Source organism: Paralichthys olivaceus, chromosome 23, assembly GCF_024713975.1.
Source record: "Paralichthys olivaceus isolate ysfri-2021 chromosome 23, ASM2471397v2, whole genome shotgun sequence".
NCBI classification, from domain to species: Eukaryota; Metazoa; Chordata; class Actinopteri; order Pleuronectiformes; family Paralichthyidae; genus Paralichthys; species Paralichthys olivaceus.
In genome coordinates this window covers 12,496,368-12,520,145 of record NC_091115.1, presented here as the reverse complement: position 1 = coordinate 12,520,145, position 23,778 = coordinate 12,496,368, and the positions used below count along the sequence as shown (strand labels likewise).

Sequence of the window (23,778 nt, the reverse complement as noted above, 5' to 3'; positions counted from 1 at the left end):
GTGGTGGGAGGAAAGAAGCGAAGAGACGGGGCGAGAGAGTAATCCCCCCCGTCACTTCCGCCTTCGTTAGAGTCTCGGTGACATCAAATTTCCGAGTTGTTTACGACCATCAGACAAGAAGTACATAAATAAATCAGCTCGGACTATTTTAAACTGGTACACATGTCTGACATGAAGTCTTTAAGTAAGATTGAATAACTTTAACTGCTAAAGAGGACCTGGGGTCACGAGGTAAATGAGATTTAAAAAATACACTCCAACCTGTTTAAATAAGGTACAATTAAACAAACGCAGTCTAAAATCTATGTCAGTTTTTTACCAACCACACAATGTAATAAAAACAAGATAGAACATTCTTAAAGGAAGTCTTGTCCAACCTTAGGCTAGCTTAGCATAGCGTAGCTATGCTTCTAGTTTAGCCTAAAATCAGAATAACTCCTAATTAAAGTGAAAGTTATTAACTCTTTGTTAACATTTATCATTAATGATAAATTGTGACCAATGTTAAAATAACTCACCAGTTTTTAGTAGCCATCTTGTGTCAGAGCAGGAAATGCACACGTGCTAACTCGTAACATTCAGGGCTGCATTCCATCCAGATGTGTCCTTGTTAAACCTGGCTAACTGGAACCATCATTCACCACTCCTGTGCTTTTCCTGCTGCAACGTGGAAACCCTGAAGAAGCTCCATTCGACTCAAGCTTTTAGACATAGACTTCACATAAAGTACATTAAAACTTCTTACCACTACCCAGAAATGAATCCAAAATATCCATGGTTTGCATCACAAAAAATTCATCACTGAGTTATTAATGCGTCTGACATGTTTGGAGCAAATGCAAAGTTGGGCAGTTTTTGTCCAATTAGGTGATTTGTCAGGACAACATAGTGCAAACATTTTACAGAAGAGGAAAACCAGTAGAGGAAACTAAGGGACATAATGCACCCTTTAAATTAAGGACTGGTCTGTGATATATTGGAAGAATATACAGATGAATATCCAAACAGATATTAAATTAATTAATATTAAATGTAGCTTTTTTGTGATCAAATACAGGGAGTATCCACCTGGAATTCAATGTTCTTTTACTACAACATCTGGTTAATTAGATTTAAAATAAGTGCACATCCATGTTTATACATAAATTACTTATTCAGCCCTGACTATTACCTTAAAAATTGGTTTGATTGGGGAAAAATACATGCATAAAAAAGGTTAATAGAAATGTATCAAGAGTAGTGTGTGTGTGTGTGTGTGTTTGTGAAGAACTGATGATAGCATTTGTCCTGTGGTTTATTGAAAATTCTTTCTCCTGGCTTGTTGACATCACCTGTACCTGGATTGCTCTTGCTCTATCTCTTTCTCTCTCTATCTCACACACACACACACACACACACACACACACACACACACTCAAAGGTTTCAGGTTCAGCATTGAGTGAGAAGGTGATGTGTTAGGAATCCACAGAGGACATTCTGTTTCTGAGGGCAGAACACATGGCACAGTTTGAATAACTTTCTGAACATTTTTCTAGTTGTGCTTGACTTCTTCCAAAATGTCAAGGGACTCTCTGGTAACGGGCTCGTTTGTGATAGCAGACTATGTGGTCTTTGCCCTCATGCTGCTGCTGTCGGCTGCTGTCGGGGTCTACTATGCCTGGGCGGACAGGGGCCAGAGAACCTCCGGGGACTTCCTAATGGGGGGCCGCAGACTGACGGCCGTGCCTGTGTCCCTGTCCCTGACTGCCAGCTTCATGTCAGCCATCACGGTGCTGTCAAATCCAGCTGAGGTAAGGTTACAGCAGATTCCCAAGGGATAAATGCAAACTCTGTCTATCCTGAAAAGTCATTTTGTGTCTGCTTGAGGAGGACACATTTATTTGATGTGAGAAAACTTTTTAGTGCGGTGAGATACATCACTGTCCCACTGTGGTGTCCAAGTTAATCAAAGACATGATGGTAGTGACAATGAGACATAAATATAAACTTATGAGCTATTCACTGTACCTGTGTGTTTGTAGAAGGGCTCGTATGTACATGTCTAAAACATTACAGAAAACATTGTAAATTGTGTAAATGAAACAAAATCCCAAAGCTATATTATAATATTCTTTCTTCTGTTGCTTTTAACTTAATGACAACAATGAGCTGTCAGCGTCAGCCTGATGTCAGACAATAAATCTTTATATAAAATCTCCCAGGACATGCTCACTGAACACAAACAATGGGGTTTTCATTCCCCCCAGTATTTACTTAATGTGTTTGCTTGAATCTCAACAGTTCAAATAAGACATTTTCTTACAATTGTTTTACACCCTGACACTCGCAATAAATTTCAATAGATTTCCTTCAGTCTTCTTTTGATCACTCCCAAAAACCGTCGAAAACATTGTTAATTGATATTACCCCATGTCCTTAGGTGTACCGCTATGGAGCCAGCATTGGATTTTATGGTCTCTCCTATGTTATGACCATGGCAGTCACATCTGAGGTCTTTCTTCCTGTCTTCTACAGGCTCTCTGTCACTAGCACATATGAGGTGAGTGAGCTTTGGTTTATCATATGAGGGTCAGTGTGCTAGGTTATTTTTAGAGCCTCTATATTGTTTTATTGTATGTTATTATTGAGGTTTATAAAGGTAATGTGTCACTGGGCAAATAAAAGCTTGTCAGAGTTGTTAAAAATGACATTGAAACACCTGAAAGCACATCCTTGTTTTTTTCTTGAAGTAGATATGGCCATGCTTGAGGAATGCTGAAACTGAGTGTGTGTGAGTGGGTGTGCGTGTGTGTTTGTGTTTTTAGTGAAGTAATGCCAGAGGTAAGTTTCACAGTTTGCAGCTAGAGACTAGGTTTAGTAACTCTTCATTTTTCACGTGCCAAAACAACTTGTTCAGAACATATTGTCCTGACTCACACGGACCACAGCTCTAAAACTAATCTTTTTATTCTGCCTGTTCTTTTCTGTGTGCGTCATGTCTCTGCCAAGTATCTTGAGCTACGTTTCAACAGAGCAACCCGTCTGCTGGGAACTGGGCTCTTCATTGTGCAGACGGTGAGTGAGAAGCCAGTCAACACATAATTACAGGCCTCTGACCTTCAGTGAGTCAAACCACAAATGTACTACATGAGGTTCATTTGTGTTGGAATTATGTTTCTTACTTTGTCACAGATTCTCTACACTGGAATCGTCATTTATGCTCCAGCACTGGCACTGAATCACGGTATGTTTGTTTCAGTCACACTGGTCAGGTGAACATCACAAACCGACATGAGGGCACTTAGAGCTGCTTGGCTTTGTTCAGTCGAGTGGTCACTGTCTGAAAGGCTCCTTCTGCGCTGTAAACTCTCTCAGCTTTAACTTCATGTAAAAGCTTATATACTATATATATACTTATATCTTTCTGTGCAATTCAATGTCTAATGTGCTTTATATTTACATTCTTATCTTATCTTATCTCTCTGCAGTAACTGGGATGGATCTGTGGGGCGCTGTCATCTCCACAGGGGTGGTGTGTACCTTTTACTGCACGATGGTATGTAACACCACCTGCTCAACTGAGTTTTCCACTCTGCCCATAAAGAAAACGGAATTAACTAAGTTTTTGTATGGCAAGTATTGACGTCCCTGTGTGTTATCTCCAGATATTTTATTCTTTGAGTTTCTGAATTGTTTGAATCAATTTTAAAGTACAGTCGACACAACACCGGTTTGTGCTTCATGTTGTTACAGGGGGGTCTGAAGGCGGTGGTGTGGACTGATGTCTTTCAGGTAGGCCCCCTGATGAAAATAATAAGATTATTAGTGGTTGGCGTGGTAAGACCGGTCCTACATATTCAGATAAGTTTCATATAAAGACAATACTGTAAACAAGGGACACCCCAGTACATATTTGCCATTTTTATTCTATGTTTTTGGATGAATGCATCACACTTAATACACCATGTATAGTAACATTAGAATCACAAATGGGACAAAATGTAAATGTTCCCCTTCAGCTTGGCGTCATGCTCGCAGGCTTCCTGGCTGTTGTCATCAGGTCTGTGATTTTACAAGGAGGAGTCTTGAACATCATTTCAGATTCAGAACACGGAGGGAGACTCAATGTTTGGGAGTGAGTACAATCAATCCAAATATTAACTTTGTCACGAGACTGTCTCATTTTAAATGTCTCTCCAGATGCATCCAAGCAATATACAATATACTGTCGGATCAGTTGTTTGTTGCAGCAATCATGTGATCGTCTTAGGTTGGTACAGTCTGCAAAAATTACGTAACCTGTTAATTGTTTATGTCCAGGTGGTCATTGATCCCTGGTTGATATTTTACTCGAAATACACTGATTAAAAAGTCATGCTAAATGGAAATCAAATCAACTTTTTTTGGAATAGTGCTTTTCAAGAAATTCAAAGATACTTTACTACAAAACATATAAGCATAGAAACATAACCTCATTAAAAAGCATTGTCTAACATAAAGGGAGAGGTGTATCAATTTTAAAACCCATAAGGAAATATAAACTATAAAAAATGAGTTATAGTATTTGCTACTAAGTTGTCCTGGCACAGAACTTGAGCGTTATGTTAAAATGACACAGCACAACCCTTTGGTCCTTGAACCTACCACTTCATCCATGGACAATATCCTGGTCATGTAAGGCCAGGCTGTTTTACTAGGTTATTTGAAGGCATATATTTCTTTGGGTGGTATCCATCTGAGGTTCCAACTTCTAGGGAATTGAATAGGTTTTGGCAAACAACTAACATGTAACTTCAAATTTTCACTTAAATTCAAATTGCCCTCGTTCTCTATGCCACCAGCTTTGACACAAACCCTCTGAGAAGACACACTTTTTGGACCATAACGATTGGCGGGACGTTTGTGTGGGTCAGTATCTATGGGATCAACCAGGCCCAGGTTCAGAGATACATCTCCTGTAAGAGCATCACTCATGCCAGAGTGTGAGTATTGTTGTTTTGGTTATATTGTGATAGGGTACATATATTACCTGTACCTATAAATGAAAATACCCCTGTAACGTTGTAACGTTAGCTGGGGAATTAACAGAAAACTATTTCCCTCTGTTTTTGTTCAAGTGTTTCACTATATGCATTTTTTTCTCCTATCCAGATCTCTGTACATCAACCTGTTAGGCCTGTGGTCCATCTTGCTCTGCTCAGTTTTTGCAGGGATGTGCCTCTACTCCGTCTATAAGAGCTGCGACCCATGGTCAGCGGGTCTGGTTTCTGCTACTGATCAGGTACAGTTTGATGGAGAGAGGTAGAGCAGAGATGCTTCTACAATCAGCGGCTTACGAAAACATATTGTGCATTTATGTGGTGTTGTAATAATCAGAAAAATAAATTCCAGAATGGGAAAATTCATGTGAGCGCAACCTCAAGTCAGAAGGACAACTCAGAAAGTAGGTGCTCTCCCAGCCGCCTCCAAACTTATTTTGTTCACAGTGTGACATCTCTGTAAATTGGACCCTCCGAGGAGAAGGCAGTCCAGCTAACAACTGAGATTGTTTTTTTTTACAGATAACTTCATCAAAATGTATTTCCTTTTAATTATTTTCATGGGCATACAATGCCTTCATTTGACAGGGATAATAAAGAGTCATTAAAAGACATGCAGTACAAGGTCAAGCCCGGAGTTGAACCAAGGACTCACTGCTCTAAGGGAAATTGTGGTATATAACCATTAACCATTCATCATCAGGTTTATGATGTATTGTGAGAGTTCAGTCCACTCGATGATATGTGATTCACTGTCTCCTCTGCAGCTGATGCCATATTTGGTGATGGACATCTTGGGAGACTATCCTGGCCTTCCTGGACTATTTGTTGCAGCAGCATATAGTGGATCTCTAAGGTTGATACAGCCCTTCACATTAAAGTTAATTTACTCAACAGATACAAATCACACACCAAAAGTTAACAAGTTAAAAAGTAATATCACAGGCTATACTAGACAAGTTTCACTTGATTCTTTTGAATTTCTTTATTTATTATTCCTTTATTCAGCATATTAGCTGATGTTCAGTGCTATGAAATGGGACTACCAAGACAGAAAGTTATATTTTTGTACATGTGTATATATCAACTACATTGCTTGGGATTTTTTACATCACTCCCAGCACAGTGTCTTCCAGCATCAATGCACTGGCTGCAGTGACAGTGGAGGACCTGATCAAACCGTACACCAACATGTCTGAGAAACACTTGGCCCGCTCCTCTAAAGGACTGAGTGAGTGGATCGTCCCTGTGTACAAAACATTTCTGCTGAATGAGTTGAGTGGTCATTAAGTATTGAAATCCCTCATGTTGGCAGGTCTTGTATACGGGGCTTTATGCATTGGAATGGCTGGACTAGCTTCACTGATGGGAGGGATCTTACAGGTACAGTGGAACTATTCTCATAGACATATGGAAGGATGTGTATACAATATATATTCAATACACACAGTTCTCCCTTTGGTTTAGGAATCAGCCCTGCAACTTAAATGCTGTGTCTCTTCATACAGGCAGCCGTCAGTATATTTGGGATCATTGGAGGTCCTTTACTTGGCCTGTTCACACTGGGTATCCTGTGTCCATTTGCCAATTCTAAAGTAAGCGATTGATTCATTCTGAGATAGATTCAGTTATTAATAATTTACCCTTGTAGCATTTAATTACTCCCCGAAGCATTTGTCTGCTTCCAACATGTTCAGTAATTAAAATCTCTTCCAGGGAGCTTTGTCAGGTCTTGTGTCGGGGTTGGTCGTGTCCCTGTGGGTGGGCATCGGAGCCCAGATATACCCTCCCCCTCTTAACTTGACCCGACCACTGCCACTGACCACTGAGGGCTGTAACCTCACCACCACAGGCAGCCTGAACTGGACCTCCACAGCTCTGCCAACGCAACCAAACTCCACCACAGCCCCAGTACACAACCACCACAGCAGGTGAGGTTTCTAACAAGCTGTAGCTGTAGTTTAAGAAACTATTACACATTACAAATTTCCCATTTACAGTATATGCATTCCTGAATAAGCTTGTCTTCTGGGACAGTAAGTTCATGAGGAGAAATTAAAATAACGTTTTCATCACGTTTTTGTCTTCATCTCCAAGAATTTGCCTTTTGTGCTCTGTTATCTCAACATAAACTTTTTTCTCCCCCCCCCCCACCAGGCCTGTGCTGGCAGACTGGTACTCTCTGTCCTACATGTACTTCAGCCCTATTGGAACCATAGTAGCAATTAGTGTCGGGCTGATAGTCAGCCTGTTCACAGGTAAATAACATTTTTGTAAAATCCCTTTGACCGACCACCTGTTGAATTTGACAAGTTGATCTTACTTTGAAAAAACGTAAGAAAACAGTGAGTTAGTCTCAAGTTATATTTACTTTATTTCTAATGTCATCTTTACCTAAAACACCTATGAAAAGTATTGCTGATAATGTGTGAAGAGATGTTCAACTAGTCGGACTGTAAACAGTGCATGGCGAACGGAAGACAAACTACAGAATATTGGCCGTTGCATCTTCCCCCAACACACTACAATACTAACGCTTGATGGTCCTTGTACTGCAGAGCTCTCATTTACTCCAGGAACAAGTCTAGTTTAATCAAGTGAAAGTAGTTTTTATAACTGAATAATGACAAGTAAGTAAAGGACACTACGTACTGTGAGTTTTTACATTGTGTTGTTAATGTGTATTTCAGGAGGCTGGGGTCTGAAGGTAGACTCAAGACTTACATTAATGAAAGAGGACACAACTCTTTATCACATGATTAAGTGTTTGAAAGACAGAGTAAGTACTGCTGCCATGAACCAACATCCTTTGCTCTGGACTCAAACAGCTGCAGGTTAACTTGTTCTTTGTGCTCCTCCCTCCTCAGCTCATGAGACGAACTGGACGACTTGACCTGACGACGGACCTTGATCGTGACAAAGGAATTGGCAACACAAATCCTGCTTTCTGTGATGTTGAGCTGGATTTAACAAAAAGCCGCATTCCCTCATGAAATGAACATTACATTTTTTTTATTTGTGATATTATTCTTGATTACATCAATTCTTGTTTTTCTAATTGAATAAATTTCAATGAAGTTTAAAAAAGGTGTGTGACTCTCTTACAGAATTTAGAATAAATTAAATACAATTTTTTAATACATTTATGTTTGGCCACTTTACACAGCAACATTTCCTGAAGTCATGTTTGTGTGAGCTTTTGCTGACAGTCCGAAGGTCTTTTGAAGTGTTCATCTGTTTATTTACCTCACTGCCCAAAATAACTTCACATAACAGGTCTATTTTCATTCTTTTTATTATATTCAGTATATATGAAGATGTGTTTACAGATGTTGTGTCACAGTCCAGCTGTGAGCCCTGATCTGAACCATTGTTTGAAAGTAAGCAGCATCAACTGACATTGACTCCCTTGATAAAATCTGAATTATGACAGCTGCACTGATACTATGATACTGATATACACTGTTACTATGTATAATTCTGAAACAGAATATTGCCAGCACTGAACTGACAGTCCAAGAGGAATAAATAGAAATTTAGAAATGAGCAAACACATTATTATATTGCAGTTAATTATTACCTTAAGTGTGTGTGGGTGTGTGTGTGTGTGTATAATCCGGGGCTAACCTGTGACATGGGAGGATTTCTATTTATTCCTCTTGGACTGTCAGTTCAGAGCTGCTCACTACAGTCTGAATAATCTTCTGTCCAGTTACATGTCTAGTTTTCGCTCTGACCTCCATCCAAATGTCCGGGGACTCTGTGGTAGCTGGCTCCCTGGTGGCAGCAGACTATGTGGTGTTTGTTCTTCTGCTGGTGGTGTCTGCTGCCATCGGGATCTACTACGCTTGGGTCAACAGGGGCCAAGGAAACTCCAGGGAATTCTTAACCGGGGGCCGCAGACTGACAGCCCTGCCCGTCTCCATGTCTCTGACGGCCAGCTTCATGTCATCCACCACACTGCTGGCCAACCCAGTTGAAGTAAGTTAGCAGTATATTGTAAATCCAATGCTTTTGTTCTTGCAAAATGAAAAGACTCTGAAGTAGGGAACCTCTTCTGAAGCAAAGACCTTTTTTAATTTGTAACCTAACTAAAGTTTCTTTTTAAGTTAAGTTGATTTCTCTAAGTTATGGGGTAACCTACCAGAAATCTACAGGAAACTCTGGGATAAGTTTCTGTTTCTGGAAAATTTTTTTTGAATTATAACAAAATCATGGATATATTCTTCAGTCCTTTCATTTGTAGTTTTTCCAGAGAAAACAGATAATTGAGCCAATGCAAATATTTATCTCCATTTAAAATCCCATAAGCCCTGCAAACTGAACAGGAACAACAGGATTCAGTATGTAATATTATATGTATGTTATTTTGCATTTAAGCTCTTCATCTTTGAATCATAACTTTGATATCACAGAGCAACAGAATCTGTTACAAAGCAATGTATTACAGTCCAAGTGTGACAAAGTTAAACATCACTCAGTCAGTGTTAAAGATTTGTTCTTTACTTGTATAAATATGTTTATTTTTATTTTCCTTGCACATGGAATTAGCTAAAAAATATTTAGGTTTAGAAATATATATTCCAGAGGAGAAATGCAACTAGCTAAATACACAACAATGTACGATAACACATTTAAAGAGAAGGTATATATATAGAATTTATATTATGTAAAGTACAGGCAATTATTAATCTGAGTATTTCATCTTGTAAACGAGGCTGTGGACTGAAATTTAAATTGCATTTGTCATTGTTCTTTATTACTCTTTGTTTGTTGACTTTACTAACGGATAAGATCTCCTGTTTGTAGGTTTACACCTTTGGAACCATTTTTGCATTATTTTCCCTGTCCTATACATTGTCCATTGTCATCACATCTGAGGTCTTCCTCCCAGTCTTCTACAGACTGTCTATCGCCAGTACTTATGAGGTGAGTTTGCCAGCGTGTATTTGATGGAAAACAATATTTTGTGTACTTACTGAGTAAGTAAGCAACCTTTGTTAAATATATGAATATACATTGGTTTTGATATACATGCCTGTTAATGAATTGGTACATAAATAAACGATTAATAACAGCAGTGTCTCCCTGTGTCACGTCCCTGCCAAGTATCTGGAGCTGCGTTTCAACAGAGCAACCCGTCTGCTGGGAATGATGTTCTTCATGGTTCAGACCGTGAGTAAAACAACACGTTGACATATAATCACAGGGGGTTGAACCTGTGAGGGTGAAACCTCACCTCTTCTGAAGCTTCTTAATAATGTCGGTATTATCTTCCTCTTTCTCTGTCACAGATCCTCTACACAGGAATAATCATTTATGGCCCAGCTCTAGCTTTAAGCCAAGGTATGCAGGTTTCATTCACGTCAACCAAAAAAACATGTACACGTCACTTGATGTCGCTTGGTTTTGTGTGACTTTGTGTGTCATGAAGCTGCATTCTCTGTCTCTCTCCAGTTACTGATTTGGATCTGTGGGGTGGAATTATTTCAACAGGCGCTGTCTGTACTTTTTACTGCACATTGGTTGGTAAATAAATAAATGAACAGCTTAAATGAGTTATCTTAAATCAAATCCCCCCATTCTCATTTAAAGCATTTTAATGAAAAAAGCAAACCCTTACCACAAAAATTGACCAATATTGGCATATTTATGTTTTAGAAATTAGAAATAATTCATAAATATGTGCAAAAAAATCTAAATGTAACAATTGCCAATCCCAAACACATGAATATTAATACCTCCCTTAAAATATGTTTTAATAAGTACACACAAAAGCTGGAGATAGCAAATATTTTTGAGCCAAATATATATTCCAATGAGATTCATAGACCAGTATGGAACTATGACACTGGTTTTGCAACAAGTCATTTTTCAATATATTGGTCAAGTCTAGTCTCTGTCTCCATATTCTCAGCTGTAAGCCCAAATAGCTCAGACAGAGAGCTCTCCTGATTGGTTGATGTGCTTAACATTTATGATGGATATCTGGATTTTAGTGGATTTACTCAGACAACATCTTTTTGCGGTCTACTTTATAACAGGGTGGACTGAAGGCGGTGGTGTGGACTGATGTATTTCAGGTAAGGGTTAAAAAAATCTTTGTACAACAGCTGAGTAGTGATTTTTAAGTGGAGTTCACAGGGTAGACTCCTGGACGCTCCACTGCGAGACAAATGCACTGTACACTTTACAGAGAAAGACAAAAAAAGGAATGCAGAACTGAAAACGGCATTACAAATCAGCCAAATTACAACCAAATCTCAAATCAGATTGGTATAGTTAGATCACAAATTAGATCCAAAACCAGATTGGAATTGCTAACCAAACAAAAATATATTTTTTTCCTTCTAGGTTGGAATAATGATGGCAGGTTATCTGTCTGTTATTATCAAGTGTATGATCTTACAAGGAGGAGTTGCCACCATCATTTCAGATTCACAACAAGGAGGGAGAATCAACATTCTGGAGTGAGTATTGAAAAACTATTCGATAGGTCATTTTCTGATGCAAGAAGGAGAGCAGTTTTACTCAAACCTTTTGTGTCGCACATTTCGTGACACTTCCCTTCAGTTATCTTCAGGTTTTTAGTGAATTGGAAATCACCCTCTCACTGTGTCTCACCAGCTTTGACTTGAACCCTATGAGGAGACACACTTTTTGGACTATGACTATTGGAGGGGGGGCTGCCTGGATCGCAGTCAATGGGATAAACCAAGCCCAGGTTCAGAGATACATCTCCTGCAAGAGCATCACTCATGCCAGAGTGTGAGTCACACTTAACAGAGGAGAACTTACTGAGACACTGGATTCATAATAACACTGTTACTCCCCATTAAAGGGGATTTAAAACTCAATATTCAAGGTCCCTCTAATAAAGATAACCTTTTGATGAACACAAGTCAGCATATAGATGATGTTTAAGTTGCTTGCTGTGCTTTATATATTTTCTTCATGAATTCCACCCCATGGCTGCGCTGTTGTGTTTCTTTCCTTTCCCAGAGCTGTGTACATCAACCTGATAGGTTTGTGTTTCTTCCTGGGCTGCTCAGTGTTATCAGGAATGTGCCTCTACTCATTCTATAAGAACTGTGACCCATGGAGCGCTGGACTGGTCTCTAATCCTGATCAGGTACAAACACACACACATTGATGAGAAAAGGAACTAGAAACCTAAGCTGTTTTCAGACTTGACCTCTCCAAAGTTGGGTTGCTAGGAAAAGTTAGGCCCATTCACCCACCTGGAACATTTCAGGAAAATGTTCAGTGCACGTCTGATTACAGCTCTGAAAGCAGTAGGGTAGAGTGGCAACTAGAGTACCACCTTTTCTTATGTTTCTTATATTCAGAGGCTTCCATGAATTCCATATCATATACATCAACTTCTGTCGTCCCTTCTCTACAGCTGATGGCACATTTGGTGATGGACATCTTCACAGGCTTTCCTGGTCTTCCAGGACTATTTTTCGCAGCAGTATATAGTGGCTCTTTAAGGTTTATATTTTGTCTTCTTAAATCCTTAAATCCCACTCAGACATTAATTATTACATGTCCTGTGACACTGGTCATTAAAAACCTGTATCAGTGTGATGGTTCCTGCCTTATTATGATTCTGTTCTCATGTCAATCCCAGCACAGTGTCCTCCAGCATCAATGCACTGGCTACAGTGACAATTGAGGACCTGGTCAAGCCGTACACGAACATGTCTGAGAAACATCTGACCTGGATGTCCAAAGGAATGAGTAAGTGGATTGTCCTTGTTTACAATATGCTAAATGTCAGCTGATCTATTTGTCTGAGCCCTGGTATATGTCTTATGCTTTAACTTGTTAAATCCTAATTGTGGAGGATCGACTGACACAATGTTGTTTGCAGGTTTCTTCTATGGAGTTTTGTGCATCGCCATGGCTGCACTGGCCTCAATCATGGGAGGGATTATGCAGGTAGAGTGTATCTGTTAATGCACAATCAATTACTTAGCTGTGGGTCAGGTGCTGGGGTCACCATCTCCATATTGTGTTTTTGAGGGAGTGCTGTGGATGTGTGTTTCTTGAATCAGGCATCTGTCACTGTCTCTGGTGTCCTTGGAGGTCCCTTACTTGGCCTGTTCATACTGGGTATCTTCTGCCCATTTGCCAATTCCAAAGTAAGTCTTTTTTTAAGTGTAACATTGGCATTTTCGAGCATGATTCTTTTAACTTATGTCAGTATTAAATAAAATGATTAATCCAGAATTGCACATAAATAATGTTTTTCTCTTACTTTACCTCTACTATCGTCTGCTGCTCATTTTGGGATTCAAGTGAACAATGATGTATAAGAATCCTATCTAAGCAGCTAGGAAACAATAACCAGAAAAGGTTTGGTACTTTAAAGTACATTTTAGCTGTTGCTCACTTGCCATCATCTTTATAAATCCTGCATGGTTGTATGAATACTGATGTCTTATATTCAATTTATCACCAAGGGGAGTCTCATAATTTTACATCCTCTGTTCTTCCTGTAGGGAGGTTTGTCTGGTCTGATGACTGGGTTGCTCATGGCTGTGGGTGTGTGCATCTGGGCCCTGATATTCCCCTCTCCTCCTGACATGACCCGACCTCTGCCACTAACCACGAAAGGCTGTAACTTCACCACTGAAGACAACTACAACTGGACCTCAACTACTCTGCCAGCAGGGCCAAGCACCATCACGACAGCCGCAGTGCACAACACTGATGATATGTAAGAATGTAACCAGCTGGGACTGAATGGTTGAATTATAAAGTTATTTTGAGAGCAAGAGAGCAACCATGTGTGAAACCAGATGGAATGAACTGTTCTGCTGGTTTCACATTCTTGTAACATTTAACTTTCCCCACAAAAAATAAGACAGTGTTTATAGATATAAGCTTAACTCTCTTGCACAGATATTCATGCTCCCCAGAAGAAGAATAGTAAACTGACTTTGCCTGTAGTGCCACAGAAATGTAAAATTTTCCCCTTTGAGATATCTGAACATCTACTAAACCTTCTGGAAAACACTTTAAACATACATTTGATGGTCCCTCTCTCAGTTGAGCACTGCTTACCACTCAAATGTTAACAAGAGAACACATCATGTTCAACATAGCAACAATAAATCATTTTTAAACATATAGAACACTACTTGACAGAAACCCAAATGAACCATAAGAGTTTGAGAAACTCTTATTTAACTAAATTGATCTGGTTTATGTCAAGCTGTTGAAAGTATTCCATTGCTAACCTAACCCTGAATAAATCCCTGTTATCATCTAGCGAATCTCTCCTGGGGCTGAAACTGTTCAAAATATATATGAATGGAAATGTATGAGCAATAGTTCACCACTGTTTTCTACCATCACTAGACTGTCGGCAGAAAGCTGGCTCCCTCCTTCCTACCTTTACTTCACTCTCATTGGAACTGTAACAGCAATCACTGTAGGACTGTTCATCAGCCTCTTAACAGGTAAGCAAATGTATCCTGTTGGCACTGATTAAGTTAAATGGGTTTGGAATTGAGATCCTGTTGTGATGACCCTCTTGTTCACAATGTACATTTCAGGAGGCTGCAAGCAGAGGGTGGAATCAAGGCTGATGATAACGAAAGAGGACACGACTCTCTATCACATATTCAGGTTTTTCAGAGCCAGAGTAAGTGCTGTATCAGGAAAACAATATCAAAACCTTTAGAGTCACAACAGCTGCTGACTCCTTGTGTGTGCTCTTCCCTTTTTAGGCTATGAGAAAAACAGGAAAGCTGGACCTGACGATGAACGGAGAGGACAAATCTGGCAACACAAATCCAGCTTTCAATGACACTGAGATGGACTTTGGAAAATGTACCATTATCTCATGAAAGACAAATCTTCTACATTGTCTTTGCATCTGCACATGTTCCTAATACTTGAGAGGAACCTGTCTGAGCTAAAACAAAGATGCAAACACATATTCTGTTCTGTGGGAGAGTTAAGTTTCCCTTTGTGAAAAGGTTTATGTTAAGTCTTGGTCTGACTTCCATCAAAATGTTCAGGGGCCTCTGGAGGCTGGCTCCAGCGGGGTATGTGGTGTTTGCTCTCTTACTGACGGAGACACTATGCCTGGGTGAACCTGGGCCAGAGAAGCTCCAGGGAGTCTCTTACTAAGGGCCACACTCTGACAGCTCTGCCCATCTCCCTGTCCCTATGCTATAAATTCATACAAGAAACGAAAATGAGTTAAATTACTGAAGAAAACTGCTGTAATTTATTAACATTCAGCAAGACAGAGGCCGTCACTATTTTTCAAACATCTGTACATTTCTGAAAAATAGTACCTAGATACATAGTCATGTACATTCTTCAAGAAATTTGACCATGTATTTACATATATATATATATATATACACTCAAATACAATATACATTTAACACCTTGGCTTCAACAGTTTCTCACAGACCAGGTGGATGTCTGTGTTAAACTTATTAACAATAACCGTGATTCAAATGTGATGTTAAGATAGATAATGAAATCTTTGACCTGTTGAAATGTTCAGTTAACATATACTTAAAAAACACAAGCAGTGAAATCATTATAAATACAATATTTGAGTTTTAAAATATAAGTATTAAGGTGCAATTTGTGTATAAAGACTCAAAACCTGTTCTGTTACAGCTACATTATCATCATCGGCTGGCACTCTCCCCTTATTTCCTACTTTTCCCTTATGAGGCAAGTGTAGTTTATTTAATTTTTTGCGAGTTTGTTATCTGTGCCCGTTGCCTGCATTTCATTTCAGAGAGACAATACGAAGCTGTAGTTGTGTGTAATTATTTTTCTGGGTCATAATACCTCTTCTTCATGGTTCTGTATTTTCTGAGGAAATAAAGTGCTTCGAGCTCCTTGATGACAAAATCCCCCCGGGCCACAAGTTTTCTGATCTCCTCGGGATCTGTCACATCTTTGTTCTTCATGAAGGCTGACTTCAGGCGATCCCTGAAATACGCAGATCCCTTGGGGTACTCTCGGCCAAGATACAGCAGCTTTAAGGGGGGATGACAAATACATAGTTACACATCATCACCAATATACACAGAATATACAGTATTCCACCATAATGCACCACAGAGTGGCACAGTATGTGATTCCTGCCTGTGGCCATCAGACTTTTTCCTCCTACGGGGTGTTAGACACCACGAGTCAATGCCTACCTTTATTCTATATTTTTGTGAACTAGAACTGAACTGAAGGCAAACCTGAATCGTCATTTTAAGATAAGATAAGACAATCCCACAACAGAGACATTTGCAATGTTACAGCAGCAAGAGGGCAGTCAAAAAGTAAGTTATAGTAAAAAAGCATGCAATACTTGTATTCTGTTGATTGTTTGATGGACTGTGGGCGTTATGGGTGGGGTACAATTTGAAAATATACTAAATTTTGTGTTAAAGGATCTGTCAGTCAATGTGAAGGGTGTATATTTTTGTGTATATCCTTTGTGAGGATCAATGCAAAGTACGATATAAACACAAAAGTCAACCTGTATTGTAAACATCTTTCTACTGTAGAACAAGATCATTACTAGTTATCGTATTTCTCTTCTGTGTACATTTCTCTTCTTGGCTGGTGGAGCCTGTAACTTCAGCCCAGTGTCCAGGATCACACATGGACAGACAACCCACGTGTGTTTGTGTCACTTACACATTTGTACAGCTTAATGACCTCACCCCTCAGAGGGTTGGCCATGTCAGAGACGAGGAGGGTGTCCCTCTGCTGAAACAAGACGATAATAAAGATATTTGATTAGAACAGCAGCGGACGTAAGTGGACAAAGCCAGTCAACACAATTAGCTTAGCTTAACCAGATAGTTAGCTTGTGGGTTAGCGTTCACCACACCCCTCACCAGCTCTACACACGGCCATATCAAACAATGCGATTATATTTACACGTGCTGTGTTAGCAGGCTGGTTTCACTCTGGCTTCAATGGAGACACGTCTCCTCTTCCTCTGTGTCCTTCCTTTCTCTACAGGCGATGGACAGCTCAGTCGTAAGTCGTTTCTTTGTGTCGCAAATTAAAAATACAACACCGCGCATGCGCATGGGTACACGTTGCTATGGTTACCCAGACAGTTTCAGCCTCGGGATGGTGAGTTTTCCAGCGTTTAAATCCGACAAATTAAACCTTATTATTATTATTAGATTTGTTTAAGCTGCAGGTTTGAATGCTGATTAGAGATAATAGTTACAGAAATAAAATATAAGGCTAAAAAGAAACCTTTAACTGTAAGCTAGCAGGTCAGTTAGCAGACGGTACCTTTAATTTTAAATTCTCCCTTTTTCTCTCCTCTATTTCCACACTAACTAACTTTACCTCGAACCTCGTGGTCTGAATTCGTGTTTTATTAATGACACGTAAAAATCTGAAGTCATCTAAAAAGGTCCAGAAACAGTCCAAGGCGAAGAAGGGGAAGAAGCAGGCGGAGGAGGAGAGGAGGCTGCGAGAAGAAGGTAAACATCGATCTGTCCCTACGAATTCTTACGGGGGCAAAGTGATTTTCTCCATCACTTTGTACCCTGCATTGAAAAGAGTTATATATTATTATTAATAATAATAATAATACATTCATTATTGTTATTAATAAAGTTTAGTATATTCAAGATTCAAGAGTCAAGGGTTTTGTGTCATATGCACAATAATTACATTTAGCAGTTGCTGGCAATGAAATGCTTGAGTCCCAGGCTCCCCTTTAGCCATGCTTAGAAATTACACAAGGAAAAAAAAAAGAAGTAAAAATAGAATATATACAATTAAAAATTAAAAGTTTAGGATATGTGTTGAGTCACCATCTTATGTGATTTTGCTTTGCAGAAGAAGCCCAGCTGCAGGCAGAGAGAGAGGAACAGGAAAGGTTGGAGCGAGAGAGAAAGGAAGAGGAGCTGGAAAGACTAGAATTAAAGGCAAGTCAGTCGTGTTCAGCTACTGTGATGCACGTTAAGACAACCCCTGCAAATACTCTAGACAGCAGACAAATCCACAAGGAAACACACAGTAGATGTTCGCTGTGGCTGGAATGGACAAACGTTTTGTTCTGGTGTTCAAGGATGTCTTTTGTTGACAGGACAGAGAGCGCAGAGAGTTGGAGCTGGATGAATTGCGCCATCTACTGGAGCAGAATCATTCTGCAGTAACTAAATGGAAAGCTGATGCTGCAGAGAAAGCCAAGGTGTGTGTTTCTGTCTGTGAGTTATTTAGTGGGAAGGGGCCTTAAAATCATATCTGACACACGTATGGTTTATCTATGGCAAACAAAGCAATATGATATCATACAATTCTTATTTTGAACCATAAATAAATAACAGCATGTGGATCCAAAGACAAACAAAAAAAATCTCAACAGATTACCTCAGACTGATAATAACATGCAGTGTATTTCTTTGTGCCCAGTGGGAGCGGTGCATGCGCTGTGATGATGCCCCTGACCCAGCAGTGCAGCATGATATTAACACCTATATAGACTTATGGAGAGATGACCCAGAGGTCAACATCACGCCTGTGCTCAAGCAATGTAACCTCGCTCTACAGGTTTGTATTTTCTTTATAAATGTGCATTGGTCGTATTTTACTTTATTAATTAATTGACAGAAATAGAAAGGTTGACACATATGGACTCTTTGTACCGTTCAGTGAAAACAAGTACAAATCGTGCAGCAATGCCAATAACATAATCCCAAACATTATTGATGACCCACACGGAATTCATATTTTACAGCAGCAAATAGTCAGAATAACAAGAGAATATGTGAAAATATAAGATATAATAAAGGAGGTATTGAAATAGATGAATACTTACATATGCATACATAGACTATAAGAATATAGGCTCCTACTCTCGCTCTCTCTATATATATATATAGAGAGAGAGAGAGTAGGGTCTGAAGCCAAGTGCTAGAAATTAAATATACAGTATGCTGCAATCTATGGTTACAAAATCTGAGAGCATACATTTTGTCCCTCGCAGCAGCTCGAGGAGCTGGAGGGTCTCCTCAGAGACGCTACAGATCCACAAGAGAGTCAGAGATACCAGGGGGCTATCATCAGTCTCCAGGAGTTAATCCACTCCAAACTTCTCCTCACCACTGAGGACATCCTCAAGGTAGGAGAATTATAAAAGCACAGGTGCTCACACATTGTGGAGCACTTTGTAACCACAGTGTGAGGAAGAGATATATAAACATCAGGGATTTGCTGTAATGTGTATGGTTTGCCTGATATGAAGCAATATTGCAAAACCGGCGTGTCTCCTTGGTTACAGAGGGCCAGTGAGAACGCTGACACTGAAACAGGCAATATGCAGACTGTGGTGAAAGGTGACAACACTACGCTGTGTGTGTGGGCCAACCTCAAGAGAAATCAGAGGTATGTGTGTGGCAGAAAATACTAAAAATATATGGATTACGTATCATTCAGGTTTGCAGCTGAAATGTCAATGTGGTTCATGCAGGTTTAAAGGATTCAACTTTGAAGAGGTCGGCCTCGGCTTTAAGCTTCCCAAACAGTTGACTCTGAGCGATATCGCTGTGCGGATTCTCCACACACACTACGACCACCTGTCCTTTATTGCAAGGATGGCTCACCTGAAAATACACACACCAAGCCACAGGTCTGATATTACTGCAAATACTATTACTACCAGGGTTTCTTATACTGTAATAATAATAATTAAACTTTCTTTGTTCGTTTCTTTTCTTTCTTTGTTTGGTCCCAGATCTCTTGTAGGGGTTGACGAGGCCCCAGCAGACACCAATCTACCTGAGCAGGTGGAGACAAAAGGTGACGGGGAGGCGAAGGATGACAGCAAGACACAACAGCAAACAGCAGATGAGGAGGAGCAGTCCATCGAAGGGTTAGAAAGGAAGAAGGTAAAACAAAAGAAGAATGAAAGGGATGTTTTTCTACATCTAATGTGATGTTTTAATTTGTATTGTGCATGTATCTCTCAGGGTGCAGCGAGTCAGCAGTCGAGGAAAAACAGTTGCCAGTCAGCAGAAGGCCGGGGGAGTCAGACAGAGACACAGATGGAGGTGCTCTGTGGTAAGTCAATCTAACACTACACCCCACATGTAAACACTGGATTTCAAACTGATGGACAGGGTTTACGATATACAAGGACCAACACTGTTTAACAATAAAAATCTAAGATACCAATGTCTTTTAATGTGGATGATGGTTGTTTATACTGAAATTTCTATGTTTTTTGCCTGATTCTGTTTTCGAACTCTCAGCTGAGGGAGAATTTAGCTCTCCCTCTGTGCAGCCCACTCTGATGGACAGCAGCGCACGTGTCCAAGTGGTGGACTTGATGGAGTACACGCCTCTGGGTGGGGTCTTCTACTATGATGTGTTCTGCATCCCACAACAAGCCTATCATGCCAATGGCTGGAAAATTAGAGAGGTGAATAGAATAGAAAAGAGTTTCAGTGTTTGCTTTCACCAGACTCTGCTATTGACCCCCAGGTTTCTATTTCTCTCATTCCACATCCTCCACAGGAGCTGCACACAGGGCTGCAAGTGTTTCCGTACCAAACAGAGATGTCCATCTTGGATGACAACGAGGCCCTGGCCTGCCCCCCTGTGGAAGTGTCTGTGAAGGTGCCAGACTGCGTTGCATTCTTGGAAACTCCGCAAGTGGCTCGCTGGCACGCTTCAGGTGAGACAGACAGGAGCACACACTGTGCAATCCTTGCAACCCATCAGGTGTTTGAATATCATTTGAAAGTCATTCTCTCACCCAGGTAAGCAGTGGAGGATGGACGGTATCTCTGATGTGTCTTACGAGGAGGAGGAGGCGAAGATCTCCTTCAAAATGGACTCCTTCCAAGCATTTGTGCTGATGCAGGAAACCTACATCAACCTCCCCTTCCAGAGCTGGGAACTCAGGCCACTGGGAGAAGACACTGCTGTTTTCACTGTCAATGGAGCAGTCATTGATATAAGCATCACCATCCAGGTAGGAGACAGGAAAGCTCTGTATGCACATGAACATTTCTTCTAATGTAATCATACAATTTGTGTTGATTCCCATGACCAGGGGGACCAGTGTATGTTGCAGTCAGAGGTCAAAGGCCTCTCTCACCTCCAAGGAAAGTGGATGAGTAGCCCCGACCTGCAGAGAGCCATGCTCAACGCAGGGATCAACATCTTCGTGAATGAACACACTGACAAATACGTCAGCAGCTGTGGCAAGGTTTGCATCTTCTTCCTGTTGGCAGAATAAAGGAACCTGAACGAGAGCACAGATAGATTGACAAAGGACATATAATAATTCATGCTGAGTGGGATGTGAGAATCCATTGAAAATGTCATAGCAGTCAATCCAACTGACATATAAAATGCTCTGATATGCAAACATGATATAACTATAACTTAAAAACAAAAGCAGCAGACCTAATGCTACCAAGCCACGCCATTAAAACATTACTGACTTGTATTCAACCTACCCATCTTTAATCAATTAGTTGATAAAAATCATTTGTCCTACACAAATGTTGAGATGTGTGAAGATTACAGCCCAACACTTTCCATGATTATAAAATTCTCTCTCCTCTTCAGGACCCACTCACTGAACATGCTGCCTACGAACAGATGGCCCTCCTCGCCCCTGCCTGCGCCTTCTCATGGAGCAAGTGGAACGCCAAATGTGGAGCCGAGCATCTGGTCATGCAGGTATTCCTGCTCACACATAGATACAGCTCATTTAGTTTCACATTTGAACCCACTTTTCCTCCCCCTGCGGAACGCCTCATTCCCCATGTACGCACGGAGTCACATGCTCAGGTCCGTTCCAAACACCGAGAGGAATAATGAGGTGTTGTTAATGCAAAGGACTGCAGCTAAGAGGACTGCAGCTAAGAGTTTACTGTGCCACCAGGGTGCCCTCAACACAGACAGATTTGACCTTTACACACATACAAGTATGGAAGAGATATATAATCTCTTCAGAATGAGGAAGTGCCATGCAAAGGAAAAAGGGCACATTTCTCATGAGAGGACACTGAGGTTCTTGGCCACGTTTAAGTGGATAGACCTGAAATGGTAACACCAAACAGCCATTCTTTCAATTCCTGCTCTTTCTTCCCTTTCCTTCTTCTCTGACAGGCTTGCGAGCACCGTGGCACCGCCCCTGTGCCCAAGGACTCATGGCGTTTCTACCTGCTGGGCGCTCAGAGGAGTCAGAAGCTGAAAATTGCAGAGCAGAGCGAAGCTTTCTCTCCGGACCACGATCCCCACTGTGACTTTCACTCCACCTTCATCCACATGCTCCAGGACGACATGAGCACCGACGGCATCGCCAGGACCAGAGAGTCCAGTTATATGTTCATCGATACGGTGCAGAATCTCCTGTGTGCCACCAGACCCTTGATGTATTCTTAAACCTGTGTCAGATTAACTCAGTTTTAAATGATTACACACATTTTGACACATGAAGCCGATTTAGAATTCCATCCATCCATTATCTATACCGCTTATCCTCCGAGGGTCACAGGGTCAACATACAGAGACAAACATTCACTTTCACACTCCCACCACAAGTCAGAGTTTACAATTAACCGAGGAGGAAGGGGGGAGAACATGCAAACTCCACGAATAAAAGTAGTTGTAGAATTGGCGACTTTATTTGTGCAAAGTTTCACGCATCTTCTTTGGAACATACAAAAGTGTATGAAGTTGAAAACGGTGACCACCACAGCAAGAATGTAGAGGAAATAAAAAAAACAAAAACTTTGGTGTTAAAGACAATGCAGATTCATAATTTAACAAAAATAAAACAGATATTCACATTCCCCACTCAGAACTAACAAACTCATAAATATAGATTTCAAATACACTTAAAAAACACTTAAAAGTTTTATTACCAGTGTTTGTAGACTTAAAAGAAAACAAATGACAGGAATGAAACATTGTTAATTTAAAAAGGCTGGCAGTCCTATGTGTTGTCAAGTGCATGAAATGTGTTTTCAAAAGAAGCCACCTGGCACAATCTGAGCCATCATCCATGATGCTTGTCAATGGAAAACTGCACTGCGGCCCTATGCATGACTTAATGCATCAGTGCTATCATTCTAAATTAAGCTGTGACATGATTGGTCAGTGTTGCGTCAGCTCTAATGACGGATCAAGCCTGATTTGATTAAAGTGTTGGGTCCACAGTTGCCAGAAGCCCTCACAGTAAAACTGCATCATGATGTGTTTATGACTTTAAACCACCCTTTAGTTAAAGACACCATGTGTATCTGCTCCCTCCCTTAAAACCCAGACACACGCATTCACACGCACAGACTAACTAGTTTAGCAAACGTGATGTGACGTATAAAATCCTCCATGGGTTAACTTTCCCCTGAGGACTAGCCAGTGCTGTCAAATAAAAAGTCTTGTTTTACAAATCGTCAGGCACAGATAAACATCCAAACGGCCTCCGCTCAGGAGTGGTGCACTGTCCTTTCTTCATCACCACCCACCAGTACACAGACAAATCTCCGCTGAAGGCTAATGGGCGATGTAGCACCATCCTTGCTGGGTCTCAGGGGCTAGACGGGGGGCTGCCCGTTGTGCCGGAGCCCTGTGTAGGGCCACAGCAGCTGCTGGATGGTCATCCAGGAGTCTCCGGTCCCCACGGGGGCAGCATCTACCGCTGGCTGCATCACCAGACTGGCCAGCAGTGCCAGGAGACCTGCAAGGGAGGACGAACCACAGAGTAGATGTTGACTTAAGAAAACATCT

At 40.6% G+C, this 23,778-nt stretch overlaps 5 protein-coding genes across 14 annotated transcripts in view; 3 read left to right on the top strand and 2 right to left on the bottom strand.

Moving 5' to 3' along the window:
* Positions 1-255: 255 nt before the first annotated feature.
* Positions 256-8,106, top strand: LOC109632739 (sodium-coupled monocarboxylate transporter 1-like). Its single transcript, XM_020092171.2, has 17 exons — positions 256-1,791; positions 2,421-2,540; positions 2,990-3,055; positions 3,173-3,224; positions 3,469-3,536; positions 3,734-3,772; positions 4,000-4,115; positions 4,822-4,962; positions 5,132-5,261; positions 5,787-5,875; positions 6,141-6,250; positions 6,335-6,402; positions 6,528-6,614; positions 6,736-6,950; positions 7,177-7,277; positions 7,710-7,798; positions 7,887-8,106. The coding sequence occupies exons 1-17, from the start codon at positions 1,558-1,560 to the stop codon at positions 8,010-8,012; spliced, it is 1,851 nt and encodes a 616-aa protein (XP_019947730.2). The 5' UTR covers positions 256-1,557; the 3' UTR covers positions 8,013-8,106.
* A 167-nt stretch (positions 8,107-8,273) lies between these two features.
* LOC109632813 (sodium-coupled monocarboxylate transporter 1-like) lies at positions 8,274-15,914 on the top strand. The gene is made up of 17 exons (XM_020092280.2): positions 8,274-9,000; positions 9,829-9,948; positions 10,129-10,194; positions 10,314-10,365; positions 10,477-10,544; positions 11,064-11,102; positions 11,374-11,489; positions 11,647-11,787; positions 12,022-12,151; positions 12,425-12,513; positions 12,653-12,762; positions 12,896-12,963; positions 13,080-13,166; positions 13,527-13,744; positions 14,389-14,489; positions 14,586-14,674; positions 14,760-15,914. The coding sequence occupies exons 1-17, from the start codon at positions 8,767-8,769 to the stop codon at positions 14,877-14,879; spliced, it is 1,848 nt and encodes a 615-aa protein (XP_019947839.2). The 5' UTR covers positions 8,274-8,766; the 3' UTR covers positions 14,880-15,914.
* On the bottom strand, positions 15,238-17,099 carry lyrm5a (LYR motif containing 5a). Of its 3 annotated transcripts, none has more exons than XM_020092283.2 (3): positions 16,945-17,099; positions 16,699-16,770; positions 15,238-16,040 (listed from the first exon to the last, which is right to left on the bottom strand). In XM_020092283.2, the coding sequence occupies exons 2-3, from the start codon at positions 16,741-16,743 to the stop codon at positions 15,828-15,830; spliced, it is 258 nt and encodes an 85-aa protein (XP_019947842.1). In that variant the 5' UTR covers positions 16,744-16,770; positions 16,945-17,099; the 3' UTR covers positions 15,238-15,827. The 3 variants fall into 3 exon arrangements, with proteins under 3 accessions (XP_019947842.1, XP_019947843.1, XP_019947841.2); XM_020092284.2 differs by having other exon boundaries at positions 16,699-16,767; positions 16,945-17,087; XM_020092282.2 differs by having other exon boundaries at positions 16,902-17,060.
* dnai7 (dynein axonemal intermediate chain 7) lies at positions 17,045-22,797 on the top strand. 2 transcript variants are annotated; one of them, XM_069520368.1, is made up of 16 exons: positions 17,045-17,145; positions 17,426-17,507; positions 17,869-17,957; positions 18,119-18,223; positions 18,445-18,582; positions 19,022-19,153; positions 19,313-19,416; positions 19,502-19,660; positions 19,766-19,919; positions 20,001-20,091; positions 20,283-20,452; positions 20,548-20,707; positions 20,793-21,007; positions 21,089-21,244; positions 21,610-21,723; positions 22,156-22,797. In XM_069520368.1, the coding sequence occupies exons 1-16, from the start codon at positions 17,092-17,094 to the stop codon at positions 22,429-22,431; spliced, it is 2,199 nt and encodes a 732-aa protein (XP_069376469.1). In that variant the 5' UTR covers positions 17,045-17,091; the 3' UTR covers positions 22,432-22,797. The 2 variants fall into 2 exon arrangements, with proteins under 2 accessions (XP_069376469.1, XP_019947844.2); XM_020092285.2 differs by having other exon boundaries at positions 17,046-17,145; positions 19,019-19,153.
* The window catches only part of lrmp (lymphoid-restricted membrane protein), a 32,866-nt gene continuing 31,739 nt past the window's right edge, over positions 22,652-23,778 (bottom strand). For all 7 annotated transcript variants that reach the window (XM_069520359.1, XM_069520358.1, XM_069520361.1 and 4 more), the window contains one exon: positions 22,652-23,728. In XM_069520359.1, coding sequence (XP_069376460.1) covers positions 23,586-23,728 — 143 coding nt within the window. In that variant the 3' untranslated portion in view covers positions 22,652-23,585. The remainder of the gene's footprint in view (positions 23,729-23,778) is intronic.